The sequence below is a fragment of the Pristiophorus japonicus genome, chromosome 10 (assembly GCF_044704955.1).
Source record: "Pristiophorus japonicus isolate sPriJap1 chromosome 10, sPriJap1.hap1, whole genome shotgun sequence".
Classification (NCBI taxonomy): domain Eukaryota; kingdom Metazoa; phylum Chordata; class Chondrichthyes; family Pristiophoridae; genus Pristiophorus; species Pristiophorus japonicus.
In genome coordinates, this window is record NC_091986.1 from 126,099,787 (window position 1) to 126,114,591 (window position 14,805).

A 14,805-nucleotide genomic window follows, 5' to 3' on the forward strand; every position below is an offset into this window, starting at 1 on the left:
TTCATGAATATTTTAGCTTGTTTTAAATATTTTCCATTTATTTTTCCAGGTCCATAGCCGAAATCTGCTCTCTCTGGATTTTGATCGTGTAACCAGAACAGAAAAAATATACGATGATCATCGTAAGTTCACCCTCCGAATCCTGTATGATCAGGTTGGCCGACCTACTCTGTGGTCTCCAAGCAGCAGACTAAATGGGGTGAATGTGACATATTCTTCGGCTGGTCTGGTAGCAGGTATCCAGAGAGGTACCATGTCGGAAAGGATTGACTATGACCAGGCTGGCAGGATTGTATCCAGAACCTTTGCAGATGGAAAGTCATGGAGCTACACTTACCTTGAAAAGGTGCCACAGTAATATGCCTCTCTCTAAGTTCCTTTTCTTCACACATGATGTATATTTTTGAGAAAAATGAGTTAGTTACTCTCTTTTATATAAGAGGTTAACAAATCTATTGGGATTTGACAACTGGAACTTTGCGCAATAGGACATTGTGAATGCTGAGTCAAAAGTAACATGAACAGTAAAGTGAGGTCACTGAGGCACAACACATTCATTAATGTGTGTAGAGTCACTGATAAGGTACTGAAGACCTGTAAGCTTAACCTTTTCTTAATCAGACTTAATCGTTTAGTGTTTATTATTTTGGTCATGGGTAAACTGTAGTGTGGGTATCTTTTATAAATGAAACATTTAAAATAACATAGGAAAATTGGAAATATATTCCCCGTATTTAAAACGCACTATGATTCTGGTTCTATATTTTATATGCTGGCACCAGTTTTGGATCTTTTAGTCCTCAGTGCTACGCAAGCAATGACTTGTTATCTATGTTGTGCTTTAGCAAGGTGCAAAAGGTACACTTTGTGAACATAATTTGCAATGTCATTTTTCACTGGTAGAATTGGGTTTGCATCATATTCTCCTCTTTTCTCCTCAAATCTGCCAAGATGCATTACATTTCCAGTATGAAATGGCAGTAAAAATGTGCTACCTAAGGTGCTGCTGCCAGAAACCAGCCATTTCAGTTGGTGTTGCTTTAGAACCATTTTTAAAGTTCTTGCTTCATACAGTGAAATGGCCTCTGTTTTTAATGGCATAAATCCATTTCAGTCATGACACTGTAACAGATATCTGATGAGCCATGCCAAAAATTAGCTATTTATTAGAATGATGGAATGTGGCAAATCATGCCACAAAATTCCAAATGTAATTAGGTGCCTCTGCCTCTCAACATGTAGGAGGTGGGAAAGGATGAAATCTGTATGCATCAACTGAGCACCTAATTATTCTTGTTTTGAATTGCGTTTTATTTCTTAAGTGGCACTTGAATTTCTGTTTTCAACTGTGTTGTCATATGTTGTAAAGAAAACTATTCTATGATACAGTGCACCAACTACATTGCATCTGAAACTAAATTGTTTTGTTACAATGTGCCCAATTGGACAACTGCATGTGGTGCACGGATGTGGTTCAAATCCAGCTACCATGCTCTATTTACAATGCTAACATGTTTTATGATTAGATTAGTTTCATTGGGGCTGTACTCTAAGCATCTGTTTAGATTTAGCTACAGAATTAAGGTGCCATGAAATTGAATATACTGTACATTGTAATTAATTAACCTGTCCATGTAGATTGATGTAGATTCATGCAAATAGATGAAATAGTTAATGGATTTCGTGCAAATCATGGTGCACAAATAAGTAGCCATAAAATGTTATTTCTTCTGTTTCTCATAGTCTTCGGTGCTGCTTCTACATAGTCAAAGGCAGTACATCTTTGAATTTGATAAAAATGATCGACTGTCTTCTGTGACAATGCCAAATGTGGCTCAGCAAAATCTGGAAACCATTCGTTCTGTGGGATATTACAGGAACATTTACAAACCGCCTGAGGGCAATGCGTCTGTGATTCAAGACTTCACAGAGGACGATCAGCTGTTGCAGACTTCATACCTGGGAACTGGACGTCGTGTGCTTTACAAGTATGGCAAGCTGGCCAAGCTCTCTGAAATCCTTTATGATACCACTAGGATTGGCTACACTTATGATGAAACAGCTGGCATGCTTAAGACTGTCAATTTGCAGAATGAAGGCTTCACCTGCACTATACGTTTCAGGCAAATCGGCCCTCTTATTGACAGACAGATCTTTCGGTTCAGTGAGGAAGGAATGGTGAATGCTCGCTTTGATTATAACTATGACAACAGTTTCCGGGTTACCAGTATGCAAGCTGTAATCAATGAGACACCTTTACCGATTGATTTATATCGATATGATGATGTCTCTGGGAAAATTGAACAATTTGGAAAATTTGGTGTCATTTATTACGACATTAATCAGATCATCACTACGGCAGTCATGACTCACACTAAACATTTTGATGCTTATGGACGGGTGAAAGAAGTCCAGTATGAAATTTTCAGATCGCTCATGTATTGGATGACGGTGCAATATGACAACATGGGTAGGGTGGTAAAGCGGGAACTGAAGGTTGGTCCCTATGCCAATACATCCAGGTATGCTTATGAATATGATGCAGATGGGCAGTTGCAGACAGTGTCCTTGAATGACAAACCTCTATGGCGCTACAGCTATGATCTAAATGGAAATCTCCATTTGCTAAGTCCTGGCAATAGTGCTCGTCTGACTCCACTGAGGTATGACTTGAGAGATCGGATTACTCGTCTGGGAGAGGTACAGTACAAAGTAGATGAGGATGGTTTCTTAAGACAGAGAGGTAATGTTATCTTGGAGTACAATTCAGCTGGACTTCTTACCAAAGCATATAGTAAAACAAATGGTTGGAGAGTGCACTATCGATATGATGGAGTTGGAAGAAGGGTTTCGAGTAGAACCAGCTATGGGATGTACTTACAATTCTTCTATGCAGATCTGAGTAACCCTACAAGAGTCACACACATGTATAATCATACAAGTTCTGAGATAGCGTCCCTATATTATGACCTTCAAGGGCACCTTTTTGCTATGGAAATTAGCAGTGGTGATGAGTTCTATGTTGCCTGTGATAATACAGGAACCCCATTGGCTGTATTCAGTGGGACTGGTTTAATGATCAAACAAATCACTTATACTGCTTATGGAGAGATTTATATGGACACAAATCCAGCCTTTCAACTCATTGTAGGCTATCATGGTGGCTTGTATGATCCCCTCACCAAACTAATACACTTTGGACGGCGAGATTATGATGAACTTTCTGGAAGATGGACAGCACCTGATCATGATGTCTGGAATCACCTCAGTGGCAATCTTGTACCTTTTAATTTGTATATGTTTAAAAATAACAATCCAATCAGCAACATGCAGGATATCAAATGTTACATGACAGGTAAGAAAGATTGAATTGTTTTTCTTTATGTACATTAATATTTTAGCAATTATGTGTTCTGTTTCATGTAGATAGCTGCCACATTGATAATCCTTAAAGAGCTGATGGATGAAGCAAACATTTCCATTACCTTTCTGTACACGAAAGCAAGTCTAATCCGTGCCCTCCAATGAATTCAATAAAGCAAGCTGATGGGGTTCTCCAATACGCTGGAATGAAATGAAACTCCTGATTGAAAATAATTTGTAAAATGTACAGGTTTTACAAGAAACATACTTTTTTGTCAGGGAACTGTGGGACAAATTTGCATCCTATCCTTTACGTTAAGGGACCAAAATTAACTCCCAAAATTTTAATATAACTTTGCTGCATCAGGGTAGATTCTAACAAGAAAGAAATGCTAATATTAAAGGAATTGCAGGAAAATACAAAGATGTACAGCAAATTGTGTTCTGTTAAAAAGATCAGTTCAACTGCAATGTAAGTAACTAAAGAAAAACGATTTTCTGCAACAGTCCCAGTTTTCATGCATAATCTTTAATAAAGACGTCATGATTGGTGTTCAATCATTGTAAGGCTTTGGACATTCACTTAACATGACAGTCATTACTTCCAAATGGCTGGTAACTTTGATACAAGCAACTTAGTGATAGTACCAAAGCAATACAACATTAGATTGGAACTTCTTTATTCTGCAGTTACCTCGAGGAAATTAAAGATAATGTAGAAAACAATAGATTTTGCATTTAAAATATGCTTGTCATGAACATGTGTAATGTTTACAATGCCAATTATATAATTATTATGCAATGAGCTTTTAGGGTCATCCTTGCTTTTACATAAAATATTTTAGTAGCAAAGCTTTAAAATGAATGGTAAAAAAAAATGCTAACTTGTTAGCTAACACCATCAGTTGAATTTGGTTGTGGCAGAAATGTGTGTGAGGTTAATTACTATGCTGGTCTGCTATATTTTCTTTCAAATTATGATGACCCGATTTTTACTCCAGACCAATTTTCTGTGAGTGAGTAGCAGTGTGAGTTAGAAACTCACCCACTGCTCCAGAAGCAAGTCCTGAAGTAGTTTAACGCTCTCATTTAAATCCCACCAACTGATTTCCCACCAGTTCCAGCCAGGAAGTTGTTGAAAAATGGCAGAAAATTGCACACCCTGCAATTTGAAATCACTTCTCTTGCGTTGCCTTGAAATCCACATCCTTTCATGCACCCTCTGCTCCTTTTAACACCAGGCATCTCCTTGACATCCACTCCTCCCACTGCAGCATTGGTGGCTGCTTGCTCAACTGTTCATCTTCTGTCTCATAGAGCTCCATGCTTAATTCTCTCTGTCATACAGCCTTCTTCCTGCCATCAAAAATCTCCTCAGTGCCCTTCTCTTCAAGCTTGCCTTTGGTCTGCAGCGCTAAACATCATTTTCCTTTCCGTCCATTCTCTATGCCATTCACTGTTTTTTCCTTAATGTATCTCCCTATATGTGAAGAGCACTTTAGAAATGCAAGTTGTTTCTAAAACTAAAATTGAAAAATACCACCCTCACCAAATTGGAAACTGCTGTTATATGCCATTTAATATAGCACATACAAACCAGTATGTAGTAACTATTTGTACAAAGTCTCCCTTCTGCGCATGCGTCCAACTTCACGTTGCCACCGATCCATCCAGCAGCAGCCCCGAGGTCCGAGCAACCGAACGCATCTGCCAAGCCTTGAGCGGGCCCCGGGTCCCGACCCCTGAGCGGGCCCCGAGCCTCCCGCAGCGCCGGGGGGAGTGGGAGGCAGGGAGAGCGAGTTTGGGGGGCGGGGGGGGAGAGAAAGAGCAACAGAGACCTTGGGAAGGGGAGGCGGGGGGGGGGGGGAAGAGAGAGAGCTTAGGGGAGGAAAGAGCTGGGAGGCAGAGGGGGGAGAGAGAGCTTGCGGGGGGTGGAGAACTGGAGAGAAGGCAGAGAGAGCGAGCTTGGGGGGAGAGAGCATGGGGCGGTGGGGAGGGAGCATTGCGGAGGGAGAAGAGAATTTGGAGGGGGGGAAGAGAGAGAGCGAGCTTGGGGGAGGGAAAAGAGGTTGGGGGAGAGGAGCAAGAGCCTGGAAGGGGGGGGGGGGCAGAGAGAGAGAGCATAGGGGGAGGGAGCATTGTGGGAGGAGAAGAGCACTTGGGAGGGGGGGTAGAGAGAGTTTGGAGGGGCAGAGAGAGAGAGGGAGCTTGTGGGGGAAAGAGAGCTTGGGGGAGATGAGAGAGAGCTTGGGGGGGAGGGGGAAGAGAGAGAGCCTGGGGAGGGGTGGAGGGGGGTAAAGAGAGAAACACAGGTGGCGGAGGATTGGAGGGGAGAGAGGGAACTTGGAGAAGACTGATCACATTCTTCCTACCCCCTGGTGCATGCAAGCTCAGTGCGTGTATTACAAGGGACATCGTTGGGGTGGATGAAATCCAGAAGTCCCGACACTGTCACTATTCACTTCATACCCAATAAACATGTTAACAATATGCACACAATGCCCCATCTATGGGGGGGGGGGGGTGGGTAAAAGGTAAGCTTGGGTAAGGGTCTTCCGCTGGCGGAGGGATTGTTGTGGTAACGGTCTTCAGCTGGCGGAGGGATGCACTTACACTGGGGTAAGGGACTTCAGCTGTGGGAGGCAGCACACGTGCTGGGTTAAGGGTCTTCAGCTGGTGGAGAGAGGCACTTATGCTGGGGTGAGGGATTTCGGCTGGAACTTGATGGCTTTTGGAGAGATCTATCCTTGTGGCTTCTGAAGTCAAATTTGGATCAAATTACAAATTGGAAATTGGGCTGGGTGGTTCCAGATACACATTCCAGAGGAACTTCAGGGTGTGGCTTATCCTCCAAGGGGACCAATCAGCAATCGGTCTGGAGAGCCATAAGAACATAAGAAATAGGAGCAGGAGTAGGTCATACGGCCCCTCAAGCCTGCTCCGCCATTCAATAAGATCATAGCTGATCTGATCATGGACTCAGCTTCTCTTCCCTGCCCGCTCCCCATAACCCCTTATCCCATCTTTGAATAAATTTAAGACAGAAATAGAGAGTTTCTTAAATGTCCCAGCTTCCACAGCTCTCTGAGGCAACAAATTCCACAGATTTACAACCCTCTGAAAGAAGAAATTTCTCCTCATCTCAGTGTTAAATGGGAGGCCCCTTATTCTAAGATCATGCCCTCCAGTTCTAGTCTCCCCATCAATGCAAACATCCTCTCTGCATCCACCTTGTCAAGCCCCCTCATAATCTTATACGTTTCGATAAGATCACCTCTCATTCTTCTGAATTCCAATGAGTAGAGGCCCAACCTACTCAATATTTCCTCATAAGTCAACCCCCTCATCTCCGGAATCAATCTAGTGAACCTTCTCTGAACTGCCTCCAAAGCAAGTATATCCTTTCGTACATATGGAAACCAAAACTGCACGCAGTATTCCAGGTGTGCCCTCACCAATACCCTGTATAGCTGTAGCAAGACTTCCCTGCTTTTATATTCAAATCCCCTTAAGGCCAAGATTCCATTGGCCTTCCTGATCACTTGCTGTACCTGCATACTATCCTTTTGTGTTTCATGCACAAGTACCCCCAAGTCCCGCTGTACTGCAGCATTTTGCAATCTTTCTCCATTTAAATAAAAACTTGCTCTTTCATTTTTTCTGCCAAAGTGCATGACCGCACACTTTCCAACATTATACTCCGTCTGCTAAACTTTTGCCCACTCATTTAGCCTGTCTATGTCCTTTTGCAAATTTTTTGTGTCCTCCTCACACATTGCTTTTACTCCCATCTTTATATCGTCAGCAAACTTGGCTACGTTACACTCAGTCCCTTCTTCCAAGTCGTTAATATAGATTGTAAATAGTTGGGGTCCCAGCTCTGATCCCTGCGGCACCCCACTAGCCAATCAGAGAAATGGCTGCATTTTAGTTAGTACAAATAGACACATCCTATTTTAAATGCTTTTCTACATTTTACAACTCTGCTGAAAGGTACTAATGATCATCTAATTCTTTGTGCTATCTCTGCAATAAAGGTTAACAGTTACCTGATGCTGGTATGCAAATACAACTGAAGTAAGAGTTTGAACATGATATTACTCTTCTGTATTTCACAGATGTGAACAGTTGGCTGCTGACATTTGGATTCCAGCTGCACAATGTGATCCCAGGATATCCAAAACCAGAAACTTCTTCAATGGAATCTTCCTATGAGCTTCACAACACTCAGATGAAAACTCAACAGTGGGACAACACCAAGGTAACAACCCCTCATTGTTGTCCTTTAGAAGACTGTGAGATCGTGAGAGGGCAGGAAACCAGCATTATTTTATGGCATATATAAACATTCAGGTTCCTATTAATACCTTGAGACCAATGTTCCTGCTAAGGTGCGTTGCCGCATAGCAAACTGAAAGGTCCCATGCCACTCACTGGCTTTTACATTGTAAATATGCGCATGTGCAGAAATTTAAATGGCCCACGCATTAAAAGAAACAGGCTGCGCAGAGCAAAGTGCAGCTTACAGGGAACATTGCTTAATACTCAGCCAATCCCACAGTTCCTTTACCAGATCTACCTGTGTTGTGTGGACAAAATGAAACTGTCCAACTTTCTATAAAGGTCCCATATACAGTAGAGAGTGTGCTTTATTAGGTGCATTTGCAATGAAGGACCCTTCATCCAGCCTCATATTGGCCTGAGTTGATTGTTTTAGGCTGCAGCCAGTGTGAGTTGATTTGAACTTACATCTTCAAATACAAAACTTCAGGTATTTTCCAGAGACAGTAGAAAATGGCTCCAATAATCCTCATGCAACAAGAGGCATTGACTCAGAGTTATAAATAGAGGAACAACATTATCAGATCGAGGGTTGTTGGACATGGAATGCAGTACCTTGACCAAAATTGGCTATTGAGGCAGAGATGATAACTTAAAAGGGAACTAATTAAGTAACTGCAGTCCCCATCACTTAAGCCACCCATGTTTAAATTGTGCAATCATTTAAATCAGCCAAAAAGCACTAACCAATTATCATTTCCATTATTGTCAATTATAAACTTGCAGCTTCCAACATCTTAAGTGCTCCCTGTATTTCAGGCAGAAAGAGGTGTTTACTCGTTAGTTCACACCTCGTTAAGGTGTAATTCCCATTTATACTTAATCCCCTCGAACTGGTGTCAGGTTACAGCTTGCACGACTCAGCACTGACTGCAATAACAAACATAAAAACATAAGAAATGGGAGCAGGAGTAGGCCATTTGGACCCTCGAGCCTGCTTCACCATTCAAGAAGATCATGGCTGATCTGATCATGCACTCAGTTCAACTCCCTGCCCTCTCCCCATAACCCTTTACTCCCTTGTTGCTCAAAAATCTGTATATCTCCGCCTTAAATATAGTCAATGACCCAGCCTCCACAGCTCTCTGCGGCAGAAAATTCCATAGATTTACAACTCTCAGAGAAGAAATTTCTCCTCATCTCGGTTTTAAATGGGCTTTGCCTTATTCTAAGACTATGTCCCCTACTTTTAGTTTCCCCTATGAGTGGAAATATACATTCTGCATCCACCTTGTCCAGCCTCTCATTATTATCAGTTTCAATAAGATAATAAGAACATAAGAACGTAAGAATTAAGAACAGGAGTAGGCCATCTAGCCCCTCGAGCCTGCTCCGCCATTCAGCAAGATCATGGCTGATCTGGCCGTGGACTCAGCTCCACTTACCTGCCCGCTCACCATAACCCTTAATTCCCTTATTGGTTAAAAATCTATCTATCTGTGATTTGAATACTTTGAATGAGCTAGCCTCAACTGCTTCCTTGGGCAGAGAATTCCACAGATTCACAACCCTCTGGGAGAAGAAATTCCTTCTCAACTCGGTTTTAAATTGGCTCCCCCGTATTTTGAGGCTGTGCCCCCTAGTTCTAGTATCCCCGGCCAGTGGAAACAACCTCTCTGCCTCTATCTTGTCTGTCCCTTTCATTATTTTAAATGTTTCTATAAGATCGCCCCTCATCCTTCTGAACTCCAATGAGTAAAGACCCAGTCTACTCAATCTATCATCATAAGGTAACCCCCTCATCTCTGGAATCAGCCTAGTGAGTCGTCTCTGTACCCCCTCCAAAGCTGGTATATCCTTCCTTAAGTAAGGTGACCAAAACTGCACGCAGTACTCCAGGTGCGGCCTCACCAATACCCTATACAGTTGCAGCAGGACCTCCCTGCTTTTGTACTCCATCTCTCTCGCAATGAAGGCCAACATTCCATTTGCCTTCCTGATTACCTGCTGCACCTGCAAACTAACTTTTTGGGATTCATGCACAAGACGCTGGAGGCCAAGGTCGCCGCTCGCCTAGGGCGCTGGACAGGACTGCTCCGAGTGCTGTCCTACAGGGGTCGAGCGCTAGTCATAAACCAGCTGGTGGCCGTAATGTTGTGGTACCGGCTGGTCACTTTGACCCCTCCCCCTGCGTTTGTCGCCAAGATACAGAAGAAGCTGGTGGACTTCTTCTGGAACAACAGGAAGCACTGGGTCTCTGCTGCGGTCTTGAGTCTCCCGCTTGAGGAGGGCGGTCAGTCGTTGGTGTGCGTCAGCGCCCAGCTCGCGACTTTCCGTCTTCAGACCCTGCAGAGATACCTTTACGTCGAGCCCCCTCCTAGGTGGTGCGCTCTGGCGACGTACTTCTTCCGCCAGCAGCGCGACCTCAACTATGACACACAGCTCCTGTTTGTGAACTCGGGGGGTGCCAGGACCGCCCTCCGGGAGCTGCCTGTCTTTTACAGGGACCTCATCAGGGTCTGGAACAAAGTCTCCACCAAGCGCAGCTCTCCGCCGGCTGGAGTGGCGGCTGTCCTGCAGGAGCCGCTGCTCGGGAATCCGTACCTCCACGACCGAGGTTTTATGTGGCGGTCGGAAGAGAGGGCTGTGGCTGGTGAGGTGACCAGGGTCAGGGACCTGCTCGATGGCGGAGGAGCGGGCTGGATGGCGCCAGACACGCTGGCGCGGCGCCTAAATTCTGCCAACGTCCGCCACGCGGCCGATGCCATCGAGTCGCTAAAAACAGCTCTGGGCCCTGACTCCGTTAGGTGCATCGAGGAGGCTCAAGCACGTGGGGAGATCCCGTCCGAACTGACCCCCGTCCGGACGGAATTCCTCATCGGCGGCCAAACCCCGGAACCTCCCTCGGGGGCCGGCGCCTCACAACTTGAGCAGCCTCGGGGAAATCCCCTCCGTGCCTTTCAGTTCCGCGCGAAGGGGTTTCTTGTACGGGCTGCTCCTGCACACTCTCAACTTTGCCATCCTCGCCTGCCGTCCGGACACGCCGTGGCGTACCATCTTGCCGTCCGGAGGAGGCGGGGGTCCCCGATGGAGGGCACTCTACGCAGGGGTCCTCCCACTATTCATCGGGGACTTGGCCTGGAGGGTGGTGCACGGAGCAGTGCCGTGCAATAAATTTTTAAGCCGGTTCACGGACTCCCAGGCCGCCTGCAATTTCTGCGGTCTGGAGGAGTCCGTGTTCCATGTTTTTATTGAGTGCACGAGGTTGCAGCCCCTGTTCCATTATATGAAGGGGCTGCTCCTGAAATTCTGGCTGCACTTCAGTCCCACTCTCCTGATCTTTGGGCACCCTGTGCAGAGGGGAGTGGGTAGGTCCGAAGGCCTCCTCGTAGGACTGCTCCTGGGCACGGCCAAGGGTGCCATCAGCCGGTCCAGGCAGCGGGCGGTCGAGGGGGTCGTTCAACCTGACTGCCAGCCTCTCTTCCGCTCTTACATCCGGTCCAGGGTGTCCTTGGAGATGGAGCACGCGGTGTCCACCGGTACGCTCGCGGCCTTCCGCGAGAGGTGGGCACCGGAGGGACTGGAGTGCATCATCACGCCCAGCAACCAAATTTTAATTTGATTTTACGTTTTAAAGTTTAATTTGTTTTAATTGCCGGTGCTTTTAGTGTCCCCCTCTCCTTTTATAGGGGGCACTGGAAAAATGTGATTTTAGCGCCCCAAAAAAAACCAAAAAAAAAATGAAAAACACAAAAAAAAACCAAAAAAAGGAAAAAAGGGCCTTGTAAATGTCTGGTGTGTCACCCAGGTCGGGTGGCACGGTTCAATGTTTTATGTTTTTGCAGGTGAACTCCAAAAAGAGTTTCATGCACAAGACGCTGGAGGCCAAGGTCGCCGCTCGCCTAGGGCGCTGGACAGGACTGCTCCGAGTGCTGTCCTACAGGGGTCGAGCGCTAGTCATAAACCAGCTGGTGGCCGCAATGTTGTGGTACCGGCTGGTCACTTTGACCCCTCCCCCTGCGTTTGTCGCCAAGATACAGAAGAAGCTGGTGGACTTCTTCTGGAACAACAGGAAGCACTGGGTCTCTGCTGCGGTCTTGAGTCTCCCGCTTGAGGAGGGCGGTCAGTCGTTGGTGTGCGTCAGCGCCCAGCTCGCGACTTTCCGTCTTCAGACCCTGCAGAGATACCTTTATGTCGAGCCCCCTCCTAGGTGGTGCGCTCTGGCGACGTACTTCTTCCGCCAGCAGCGCGACCTCAACTATGACACGCAGCTCCTGTTTGTGAACTCGGGGGGTGCCAGGACCGCCCTCCGGGAGCTGCCTGTCTTTTACAGGGACCTCATTAGGGTCTGGAACAAAGTCTCCACCAAGCGCAGCTCTCCGCCGGCTGGAGTGGCGGCTGTTCTGCAGGAGCCGCTGCTCGGGAATCCGTACCTCCACGACCGAGGTTTTATGTGGCGGTCGGAAGAGAGGGCTGTGGCTGGTGAGGTGACCAGGGTCAGGGACCTGCTTGATGGCGGAGGAGCGGGCTGGATGGCGCCAGACACGCTGGCGCGGCGCCTAAATTCTGCCAACGTCCGCCACGCGGCCGATGCCATCGAGTCGCTAAAAACAGCTCTGGGCCCTGACTCCGTTAGGTGCATCGAGGAGGCTCAAGCACGTGGGGAGATCCCGTCCGAACTGACCCCCGTCCGGACGGAATTCTTCATCGGCGCCAAACCCCGGAACCTTCCTCGGGGGCCGGCGCCTCACAACTTGAGCCGCCTCGGGGAAATCCCCTCCATGCCTTTCAGTTCCGCGCGATGGGGTTTCTTGTACGGGCTGCTCCTGCACACTCTCAACTTTGCCATCCTCGCCTGCCGTCCGGACACGCCATGGCGTACCATCTTGCCGTCCGGAGGAGGCGGGGGTCCCCGATGGAGGGCACTGTACGCAGGGGTCCTCCCACTATTCATCGGGGACTTGGCCTTCAGGGTGGTGCACGGAGCAGTGCCGTGCAACAAATTTTTAAGCCGGTTCACGGACTCCCAGGCCGCCTGCAATTTTGCGGTCTGGAGGAGTCAGTGTTCCATGTTTTTATTGAATGCACGAGGCTGCAGCCCCTGTTCCATTATATGAAGGGGCTGCTCCTGAAATTCTGGCTGCACTTCAGTCCCACTCTCCTGATCTTTGGGCACCCTGTGCGGAGGGGAGCGGGTAGGTCCGAAGGCCTCCTCATAGGACTGCTCCTGGGCACGGCCAAGGGTGCCATCAGCCGGTCCAGGCAGCGGGCGGTCGAGGGGGTCGTTCAACCTGACTGCCTGCCTCTCTTCCGCTCTTACATCCGGTCCAGGGTGTCCTTGCAGATGGAGCACGCGGTGTCCACCGGTACGCTCGAGGCCTTCCGCGAGAGGTGGGCACCGGAGGGACTGGAGTGCATCATCACACCTGGCAACCAAATTTTAATTTGATTTTAAGTTTTAAAGTTTAATTTTGTTTTAATTGCCGGTGCTTTTAGTGTCCCCCTCCCCTTTTATAGGGGTCACTTGGAAAAATGTGATTTTAGCGCCCAAAAAAAAACCCAAAAAAAGGAAAAAAAAGGGGCCTTGAAAATGTCTGCTGTGTCACCCAGGCGGGTGGCACAGTTTAATGTTTATGTTTTTTTTCAGGTAAACTCAAAAGAGTTTCATGCACAAGACCCCCAGGTCCCTCTGCACCACAGCATGTTGTAATTTCTCCCCATTCAAATAATATTCCCTTTTACTGTTTTTTTCCAAAGTGGATGACCTCACACTTTCCGACATTGTATTCCATCTGCCAAACCTTAGCCCATTTGCTTAACCTATCTAAATCTCTTTGCAGCCTCTCTGTGTCCTCTACACAACCCGCTTTCCCACTAATCTTTGTGTCATCTGCAAATTTTGTTACACTACACTCTGTCCCCTCTTCTAGGTCATCTATGTATATTGTAAACAGTTGTGGTCCCAGCACCGATCCCTGCGGCACACCACTAACCACCGATTTCCAACCGGAAAAGGACCCATTTATCCCGACTCTCTGCTTTCTGTTAACCAGCCAATTCCATATCCATGCTAATACATTTCCTCTGACTCCGCGTACCTTTATTTTCTGCAGTAACCTTTTGTGTGGCACCTTATCGAATGCCTTTTGGAAATCTAAATACTCCACATCCATCGGTACACCTCTATCCACCATGCTCGTTATATCCTCAAAGAATTCCAGTAAATTAGTTAAACATGATTTCCCCTTCATGAATCCATGTTGCGTCTCCTTGATTGCACTATTCCTATCTAGATGTCCCGCTATTTCTTCCTTAATGATAGCTTCAAGCATTTTCCCAACTCCAGATGTTAAACTAACTGGCCTATAGTTACCTGCCTTTTGTTTGCCCCCTTTTTTTAAACAGAGGCTTTACATTAGCTGCTTTCCAATCCGCTGGTACCTCCCCAGAGTCCAGAGAATTTTCGTAGATTATACCGAATGCATCTGCTATAACTTCCGCCATCTCTTTTAATACCCTGGGATGCATTTCATCAGGACCAGGGGATTTGTCTACCTTGAGTCCCATTAGCCTGTCCAGCACTACCCCCCTAGTGATAGTGATTGTCTCAAGGTCCTCCCTTCCCACATTCCTGTGATCAGCAATTTTTGGCATGGTTTTTGCATTTTCCTCTGTGAAGACCGAAGCAAAATAATTGTTTAAGGTCTCAGCCATTTCCACATTTCCCATTATTAAATCCCCCTTCTCATCTTCTAAGGGACCAACATTTACTTTAGTCACTCTTTTCCGTTTTATATATCTGTAAAAGCTTTTACTATCTGTTTTTATGTTTTGCGCAAGTTTACTTTCGTAATCTATCTTTCCTTTCTTTATTGCTTTCTTAGTCATTCTTTGCTGTCATTTAAAATTTTCCCAATCTTCTAGTTTCCCACTAACCTTGGCCACCTTATACACATTGGTTTTTAATTTGATACTCTCCTTTATTTCCTTGGTTATCCACGGCTGGTTATCCCTTCTCTTACCGCCCTTCTTTTTCACGGGAATATATTTTTGTTGAGCACTGTGAAAGAGCTCCTTAAAAGTCCTCCACTGTTCCTCAATTGTGTCACCGTTTAGTCTGTGTTTCCAGTCTACTTTAGCCAACTCTGCCCTCATCCCACT

The 14,805-nt window shown here is 46.3% G+C and overlaps 1 protein-coding gene across 3 annotated transcripts in view; it reads left to right on the forward strand.

Moving 5' to 3' along the window:
• The window catches only part of tenm4 (teneurin transmembrane protein 4), a 969,538-nt gene that overhangs the window by 931,451 nt on the left and 23,282 nt on the right, over nt 1-14,805 (forward strand). For all 3 annotated transcript variants that reach the window (XM_070892063.1, XM_070892064.1, XM_070892065.1), the window contains 3 exons: nt 50-346; nt 1,744-3,355; nt 7,482-7,624. In XM_070892063.1, coding sequence (XP_070748164.1) covers nt 50-346; nt 1,744-3,355; nt 7,482-7,624 — 2,052 coding nt within the window. The remainder of the gene's footprint in view (nt 1-49; nt 347-1,743; nt 3,356-7,481; nt 7,625-14,805) is intronic.